The sequence below is a fragment of the Salvelinus alpinus genome, chromosome 2 (assembly GCF_045679555.1).
Source record: "Salvelinus alpinus chromosome 2, SLU_Salpinus.1, whole genome shotgun sequence".
NCBI lineage: Eukaryota > Metazoa > Chordata > Actinopteri > Salmoniformes > Salmonidae > Salvelinus > Salvelinus alpinus.
In genome coordinates, this window is record NC_092087.1 from 67,794,859 (window position 1) to 67,804,698 (window position 9,840).

General features: G+C 41.1%; 1 protein-coding gene across 1 annotated transcript; it reads left to right on the plus strand.

The window, feature by feature from the left end:
* The first annotated feature begins 360 nt into the window (after nucleotides 1–360).
* LOC139551168 (protein SPMIP3-like) lies at nucleotides 361–6,302 on the plus strand. The gene is made up of 5 exons (XM_071362601.1): nucleotides 361–431; nucleotides 850–964; nucleotides 1,511–1,594; nucleotides 4,173–4,357; nucleotides 6,161–6,302. Exons 2-5 carry the CDS (start codon nucleotides 864–866, stop codon nucleotides 6,265–6,267), a joined length of 477 nt encoding a protein of 158 aa, XP_071218702.1. The 5' UTR covers nucleotides 361–431; nucleotides 850–863; the 3' UTR covers nucleotides 6,268–6,302.
* Nucleotides 6,303–9,840: the final 3,538 nt, after the last annotated feature.

The following is a 9,840-nucleotide window of genomic DNA, read 5'->3' on the forward strand; positions in this document are numbered from 1 at the left end:
ATTCGTTTTCATCCAAATACTTGTAGGTTACGAGTTGTACTGGTTTCCCTGAAACCTCTTGATTAAAGTGGTGAATGAGTTGACCCTTTCTCCCAGTGTCAGTTCGCTGAGTTCCATTGGTTTGCTGTAGAGATGGAAGGGTTGGGTTTCTCTCTCCTGGTAACTAAAGCAGGATGTGTGTCCCCTGCCGAGTCATTAGCTAGTATGTATGGGTTGCATCCCAATGGCACCCTATTCCCTATAAAGCACACTACTAAGCACACTACTTTTGACCAGAGCCCTATGGACCTTGGTCAAAAGCACTTTATAGGGAATAGGATGCCATTTGGGACATAGTCATTGCCATATGGAGAGAGAGGACCGAGGGCTCTGATGTGAACACAACAGAGTGAGCAGCACATCTCCTCTCTCTCTGAACCCTAACGCCACAGGTAAGACTGATACTGTTTAATAGGAGGGAATTCAAATGAATATAGGCCTAACCGGTATTAAACATAACCAGTTGATAGAGACCTAACCTGTATTGAACATATACATTTAGATTAATTCGGATTATGTTAAAACATTTGTGGGAAAAAATGAATATTTGTTTTCCGGTCAATATAGAAGACCTTGTTTTTTTCTCCATTTTGACCATCTACTTCTTACTGTTGGTTTCAAAATTCCATTGACTGTGTTTAGAATTGTATTGATTCAAGAGTTGTAGCCAACGTTCTAAAATGCCTAGTATCTGATTTTAGTGAACACAATCAATCGCTATAGCTACTGTCCTTATGCTGAAACAACATCTCTTAGATAGCAGGGTTGAGGGTGGTAGACAGGCAACACAATGTAGCATATTTTCTGCAGCCGACGCCTCCAGGATGGCCGGATCCGGGGCGGCTCTGAGACTGCATGAGTTCAAGGAGTACCAGGAAAGACGGGACTCTGGCTCATTTAAAAGACAACCCGAAGCAACACTGAGGTGAGAGAAAGACAGACAGGTTTTACTGTTTTTCAACAAGACATTGTACAACTGGTAGCAATAAGCTGAATTGCTTTGAGATGTAGAAACAATACAGCCCCAAATTGTATAGAAAAACATTTATATTCATTTGAATTTACATTCAATATTTGATACAACTTCTAACAAGTAGGCTTTTTTAAAAAGCTGTTCATAAGGGTACCTGCATGGAAGTGTGTGAAGGAAGTAGTAACTAACTCTCACTATGATACTGTAGTTATGAGGAAGTTATGTCCACTTGAAAACACCTACTGTGTGCTGATGCTGCTAGCTACCGCACTGTATTTAGTTCAGAGGTTTCTTCCCTGTTGAGTCATGAGCTGAATATCTGGCGTTGTGTGCATATGCACATGTTGACATTGACCTTAACTTGCTACCTTACATGCAATATGTAGGCCTATGCATCCAATTTGCATGTATAAATATGGTCTTTGACCTTAACTCTGCTCTTAGTAATTCTTACTTTTACTCTTACTCTGAAATAAACTCTAGTCATTGTAATTGCAGAGTACCACGTCAGGGGAAGGATGTGCGAGGTCTGTACCCTGGTCAGCTGGGTAGAATCCACGTTGTTCACTCGCAGGATCACAGGTAGAATCATGCAGTCAACTCATGCAGTCAATTAAAATCACACTGCGGTATTTACGTAGTAGCTCTTTCAGTAGCTCTTTTACCCATGGTCACATAGATTGTGGTCCCTACATAGTGCACTACTTTTGACCAGGGCCCAATAAGGGAAAGGGTGCCATTTGGGACAGGACTATTAACGCAGACTGTTAGTGGGTAGTGGTACTCTATGGACATCTACAACTAGCCTACTACCAGGTAGACTCTCCTCGCAGATATGCGTTCATCACTTTTCAGAATAACAAGTGTGTGGGCTCGGGGGTTAGGTTTATAAACAAAGACACTGTAAAGATTTCCGTTAAATATTTGATTGAAATCCAGACACGGTATCATTTGGGACTGAAGGGCTCTATCGTGTTAATTTGTCTGTTCATATGTTTTGATTTGTTCTCGACTGTGTAGCTACATAATAAACTGTACAAGTAATGTGTCCTACTACATACAGTATATAGAAGGAACTTGAATGTATAGGATCTACAGTGCCTTCAGAAAGTATTCATACCCTTTGACTTATTCCACATTTTATTGTGTTGCAGCCTTAATTCAAAATGGATTACAGATATATATTTTTCTCACCCATCTACACACAATGACAAAGTGAAAACACTGTGTGTTTTAAATACTGAAACATCTCATTTACATAAGTAGAATCACCTTTGACAGCGGTTACAGCTGTGAGTCTTTCTGGGTATGTCTCTAAGAGTTTTACACACCTCGATTGTACCATACTTTTTACATTATTATTTTTTAAATCCTTCAAGCTCTGTCAAGTTGGTTGTTGATCATTGCTAGACAGCCATTTTCAAGTCTTGCCATAGATTTTAAAGCCGATTTATGTCAAAACTGTAACTAGACACTCAGGAATATTCAATGTCGTCTTGGTAAGCAACTCCAGTGTATATCTGGCCTTGTGTTTTAGGTTATTGTCCTGCTGAAAGGTGAATGTGTCTCCCAGTGTCTGTTGGAAAGCAGACTGAACCAGGTTTTCCTCAAGGATCTTGCCTGTGCTTAGCTCTATTCCATTTCTTTTTATCCTAAAATACTCCCAAGTCCTTGCTGATGACAAGCATACACATAACATGATGCAGCCACCACCATGGTTGAAAATATGAAGAGTGGTTCTCAGTGATGTGCTGTGTTGGATTTGCCCCAAACATAACACTTTGTATTCAGGACAAAAAGTGAATTTCTTTGCCAATGTTTTTTCAATTTTATAGTGCCTTATTGCAAACAGGATGCATGTTTTTGAATATTTGTATTCTGTACAGGCTTCCTTCTTTTCACTCTGTCATTTAGGTTAGTATTGTGGAGTAACTGCAATGCTGTTGATCCATCCTCAGTTCTTCTTTCTTCTATCACAGCCATTAAACTCTAACTGTTTTAAAGTCACCATTGGCCTCATGGTGAAATCCCTGAGCGGTTTCCTTCCGCTCCGGCAACTGAGATAGGAAGGATGCCTGTATAGTTGTAGTGACTGGGTGTATTGATACACCATCTGAAGCGTAATTAATAACCTCACCATGCTCAGAGGGATATTTAATGTCTGCTTTTTTAAATTTTACCCATCTACCAACAGGTTCCCTTCTTTGCGAGGCATTGGAAAACATCATTGGTCTTTGTCGTTTAATCTGTGTTTGAAATTCATTGCTCGACTGAGGGGACTTCACAGATAATTGTATGTTTGGGGTACAGAGATGAGGTAGTCATTAAAAAATATATGTTAAACACTATTATTGCACACAGAGTGAGTCCATGCAGCATATTATGTAACTTGTTAATCACATTTTTACTCCTGAACTTATTTAGGCTTGCCATATCAAATGGGTTGAATACTTGACTCAAGACTTTTCAGTTTTTTATTAATTTGTAAAACTGGAAAAACAATTTCACCTTGATATTATGGGGTATTGTGTGTAGGCCAGTGACACAAGCGGTGCGTTCGTAAATTCACTCTGGCTATCTATTCCGATTTCAGAGGACTCTTGTCTAAGTGTACCAGAGTGCAGAATAACTGATCAATTTACGAACGCTCAACACCCGCTGAATATGGCCTGTGTTAGTAAACGTCGGCAAAAAAAAAGTCTAATTAAGTTGTTGCCAGCAGCACAGTTACAGTCACCAATGCTCTGGATAAAATGAAAACAGCCTAACCAGCTCTGCTAGGGCGAGTAAAATGGTCAGAGTGAGGTGTTCTCTCACTTGTGTCTGGAAGTAGCTACCAAGGTAGCCAACGTTAGAAAGTTAGCTTGGGTGCTTGACTGCCGTTGTGTGGTCGGAACGCTCGGACCAACCCTACTCCTCCGTTAGACCGTTCACTGTGCGCTCTGAACGCTCCGAGAGCGAAACGCTCTGAATTTACAAACACACCCAAAATATAAATTTAATCCATTTTAAATTCAGGCTGTAACATTTGTTTGTGTGAATACTTTCTGAAGGCACTGTATATGGTTGTGTGTAAAGCAACTAAAGAGATGTCTTATTCAAGACACTGTTGAACTATGTTACTCTATTCCATTCTGTAACATCTGTTTTTACCTCGCAGAGTGAGGTTCGCATCCTTGGATTACTCTCCGGGGCCTTACCGTGAACACTATGAAGACTACCCGAGGAGTTTTGACCTCCAGACATTCCATGCCCTAGACGTTCTACGCCAGAGCACCAGCGCCTCTCAATGTGCCCCCGAGACGGCTTACCAAGAGGAGTTTGGCCTGCAGTCCCACCTCTACCGTCAGTGCTGCTTCATTCCTAGCTCTGGTCCAGAGTGTTACTTGCGGTTTGCTGATGATTGAGGAAAGGTCAGAATCAGCAAGCCACATGTAACGCCATGGACTAGAGCTACTTCACTACCATCTCTCTTTTCATCTATTGATCTGCTCCTTTAATACATCTGAAGACTGTAACGCAGGGGTAGGCAACACTGTTCCTGGATTTTGTTCCAACTAGGCACCACACCGGACCAACTGAGCTAATTGATCAGTTCAGTGATTGCCTAAATTCAACACACATGGTCTTCCAGGTCGGTTAAATCAAATATCCCTGGGCAAAAAAAATAAACGATTTGGGGAATTTTCACGAAATGTTGACATATATTTGACATTTGTATCTAAAAGCATAATTGAGAAATAATGAATAGCCTACCAGGCCTCCTTACGACTCCATAATGTTTCATCTGTGAGCTACAAAGCAAATATTGGTGTCATATGACGCTTTACCGCTTGCTCTGTATTATGAGTAGTATTTGGATTTCAATAAAACATGTTTTACGTTCATTTATGACTATTGACAAATGTAAACATGAATATTGAAAACATTTTTTTTTTTTTTAATATATACTTTTTTCTATATATTGTTGAACGTAATATACTCTACGGCCATAGCAAAGTTCCAGAGTGGGATCTCTGCTACTTTTGGAGTTATGATTCAATTTGTAAGCATTTACCAACAGACTGAATGTGAAAATGCTTTTCAAAATGGTCGCCCCCTGCTGGTGATTTGCAGGATGTGCAATGATACAAGTTAAAGTAGGGCTGTGATTGGTTACATTGCCTGCTACGCCAATTTCTCTGTATAAAATGGGCCATTATTTAAAACTAGCAGAGATGCCACTCAGGAACTTTGATATGCCCGTAGAGTATATTATGTTCAAATTTGCAGAACAAGCGATAAAGCTTCATATGTCACCAATGTTTGCTTTGTAGCACATACAAACATAATGGAGTCTTAAAGGAGGCCTGGGTAAGGTCAAAATGTCATAAAGATGCCAACTTTTATTCATTATTTCTCAATTGGGCTTTTAGATACAAATGTCAAATATACACTGAGTGTACAAAATATTATTGTCACTTGTTAAATCCACTTCAATCAGTGTAGATGATTCGCAGGACACAATTTAAATAAGGATTTCTAAGCCTCGAGACAATTGAGACATGGATTGTGTATGTGTGCCATTCAGAGGGTGAATGGGCAAGACAAATGATTTAAGTGCCTTCGAACGGGATATGGTAGTTGGTGCCAGGCGCACCGGTTTGGGTCAAGAACTGCAATGCTGCTGGGGTTTTCACACTCAACAGTTTCACATGTGTATCAAGAATGGTCCACCACCCAAAGGACATCCAGCCAACTTGACACAACTGTGGGAAGTCTTGGAGTCAACATGGGCCAGCATCCCTGTGGAACGCTTTCGACACCTTGTAGAGTCCATGCCACCACGAATTGAGGCTGTTCTGAGGGCAAAAGGGGGGAGGGTGCCACTCAATATTAGGAAGGTGTTCCTAATGTTTGGTAAACTCAGTGTATGTCAACAATCCTTCCTATAAAATACCATTCTATGGATACAATTTTGTGGAAATCCCCCAAATCGTGGTCTTTTCTTATCCTGGTTTAGTGAGGAATCACTTTGCTAACGTGTATGTCTAAAAAATGGAGTAAATCTACTAACTTTAAACTCTAATAATTTATAAAGGCCTAACACAGCATAAGAAGTATATGTTGTTACATGTGAAATGATGTGTTTAATATGTGTTATTTCAGCTCCGGATAACACTAAGTTTACCCTGTACTCTCACCCTGGGCCTATGCAGCGGTTGGAGACAGGGAGTGAAGAGGAACATTTCACAACATCATGGCAATCAAACTGAACTCCATCCATTAAAAGTAACCAATGAAAATGGTGCATTGCATGCATTTTTGTTTGAATGACTGGTTGTAAAATCTTGCATTGCAATCATATATACGACTGTAGAAGCATTTCATCTCAAATAATGCTAATATATAATGTGTTTATTATATATACAGTACCAGTCAAAGTTTGGACACATCCACTCATTCAAAGGTTTTTCTTTATTTTGACTATTTTCGACATTGTTGAATAATGGTGAAGACATCACAACACATATGGAATCATGTAGTAACTAAAAAAGCACCAAGAGTGTGCAAAGCTGTCATCAAGGCAAAGGGTGGCTACTTTGAAGAATCTAAAATCGAAAATATATTTTGATTTGTTTAACACTTTTTTGGCTACTACATGATTCCATATGTGTTATTTCAAACTTAACTGGTACTGTATATTTCTATGAAAGTCCATTGGCACAAAAAGTGTAATTAAATCCAAAAATCTCAGCAAATATTAATCAAATCAAATCAATCCTTATTTATTTATATAGCACATTTCAGACATGGAAGCAGCATAATGTGCTTCACAGGGAAAAAAAACATAAATTAAATAAATATAAATGCAAACAGAAATATTTACTAAACAACAAACAGAGGATAAAAAACTAAGGAATATCAATAAAAAACAAAAAGACTAAAAAGCACCTTAAGGAAAAGCAGAGCCAAAAAGATGTGTTTTAAGATCCATTTTAAATAGGTCCACAGTTTCGTTCCCTTCAGGTTCTCTGGCACGCTATTCCAGAGGCTGGGGGCAAAGTAACTAAAGTCTGCCTCTCCATGCCTCTTGGTCCTAGGCTTTGTGATAGTTAAAAGGCCAGTACCAGAGGACCCGAAGGACCTACTGAGTACATAGCTGGCATGTCTGGCATGTATTGGGTTGCACAATCGTGGATTGATTTCAAAACCAAAAGAATAATCTTAAAATTAATTATAAAAACTTACAGGCAGCCAGTGCAGAGACTTTAAACCAGGTGTAATGTGTGCTCTCTGTCTGGTCTTGGTCAGTACCCGCGCTGCACCATCCTGTATGTTTTGCAGTTGACCAATGGCTTTCTTGGGTAGACCAGACAGGAGAGCATTACAGTAGTCAAGCTTACTTGTGATAAAAGCATGGATGAGTCTCTCTGTATCAGCCTGAGAGAAACGGCCGTACCTTGGCAATGTTCATCAGGTGGTAAAAAGCTATTTTGGTCACATTCCTAATGTGTGATTCGAAATTGAGTTCAGAATCTAAAATGACACCTAGGGTTTTTACCTGGTGTTTTATCTTTATTGCCCGTGAATTAAAATGTGCAGCCAGAGTCTCTCTCTGTGCTTTGACTCCAACAGTAAGCACCCCGGTCTTGTCTTGATTTAGCTGGAGGAAGTTCTAGCCATCCAAGTATTTAAATCGCAAATACAGTCTAATAATTTATCCGTGGAGCTAACATTCTCTAGTGACATAGAAATGTAAAAATGTGTAGCAGTGAAAATCAATGCTGTGCTTTCTGATAACGCTGCCAAGGGGTAACATATATAAACTGAACAGTAATGGACCCAAAATCGAACCTTGAGGAACAACATCTACAATAGAGGATATGTCAGTAGAAAGCCCCTTGGTAATGACCAGGTCCTGAGTATGGCTCCGGTTATGGGTGGGCCCAGTAACATGTTGGATAAAGTCCAAAGAGCTTAAAAGATGAATAAAACCAATGGCTTTGGAATCAGTCTCTTTGTCAACATGAAAATGAAAATCGCCCAACACAATGATTTTATCATAGTTCTCAAGGACATTAGACAATAGTTCAGAGAAATCCGTAAAGAAAGTGGGGCAGTGCTTTGGTTGCCTACACAGGGTTATAGCCATTAAAACCTCTTAGATGTAAAGTCCCCTGTTTAGGGGACCTGCATGGTTCCGGTACCGGTTACGACCAACATTTTTGCTTATAGATCGATCTTTGTACGCCGTAGATTGAAATGGCTTGCCTCTCCATGCTTCTTCTGAGCCCGTGTGACGTAGGATGGGAAATCAAATCAAACTTTATTTGTCACATGCGCCGAATACAACAAGTGTAGATCTTACCGTGAAATGCTTACTTGCAAGCCCTTAATCAACAGTGCAGTTCAAGAAAGAGTTAAGAAAATATTTACCAAATAAACTAAAGTAAAACATAATAAAAAGTAACACAATAAAATAACAATAACGAGGCTATATACAGGGGGTACCGGTACCGAGTCAATGTGCGGGGGTACAGGTTAGTCGAGCTAATTTGTACATGTAGGCAGGGGTGAAGTGGGGGGGTGTCAATGTAAATAGTCCGGTGACCATTTTGATTAATTGTTCAGCAGTCTCATGGCTTGGGGGTAGCTGTTAAGGAGCCTTTTGGTCCTAGACTTGGCGATCCGGTTCCACTTGCTGTGCGGTAGCAGAGAAAACAGTCTATGACTTGGGTGACTGGGGTCTTTGACAATTTTTGGGGCTTTCTTCTGACACTGCCTAGTATATAGGTCCTGGATAGCAGGAAGCTTGGCCCCAGTGATGTACTGGGCCGTAATCACTACCCACTGTATTGCCTTACGGTCAGATGCCGAGCAGTTGCCATACCAGGCGGTGATGCAACCGGTCAGGATGCTCTCGATGGTGCAACTGTAGAACGTTTTGAGGATCTGAGGACCCATGCCAAATCTTTTCAGTCTCCTGAGGAGGAAAATATGTTGTTGTGCGCTCTTCACGACTGTCTTGGTGTGTTTGGACCATGATAGTTCGTTGGTGATGTGAACACCTGTAGTCCACGATCAGCTCCTATGTCTTGCTCACATTGAGGGAGAGGTTGTTGTCCTGGCACCACACTGCCAGGTCTCTGACCCACTCCCTATAGGCTGTCTCATCGTTGTCGGTGATCAGGCCTACCTACCACTGTTGTGTCGTCAGCAAACTTAATGATGGTGTTGGAGCCGTGTTTGGCCACGCAGTCGTGGGTGAACTGCGAGTACAGTAGGGGACTAAGTACACACCTCTCAGGGGCCCCAGTGTTGAGGATTAGCGTTCGCAGATGGGTTGTTGCCTACCCTTACCACCTGGGGGCGGCCCGTCCGGATGTCCAGGATCCAGTTGCAGAGAGAGGTGTTTAGTCTCAGGGTCCTTAGCTTAGTGATGAGCTTTGTGGGCACTATGGTGTTGAACGCTGAGCTGTAGTCAATGAACAGCATTCTCACATAGGTGTTCCTTTTGTCCAGGTAGGAAAGAGCAGTGTGGAGTGCGATTGAGATTGAGTCATCTGTGGATCTGTTGTGGCGGTATGCAAATTGGAGTGGGTCTAGTGTATCCGGGAGGATGCTGTTGATGTGAGCCATGACCAGCCTTTCAAAGCACTTCATGGCTACTGACGTGAGTGCCACGGGGTGGTAATCATTTAGGCAGGTTACTTTCGCTTCCTTGGGCACAGGGACTATGGTGGTCTGCTTGAAACATGTAGGTATTACAGACTCGGTCAGAGAGAGGTTGAAAATATCAGTGAAGACACTTGCCAGTTGGTCCGCTCATGCTTTGAGTACACGTC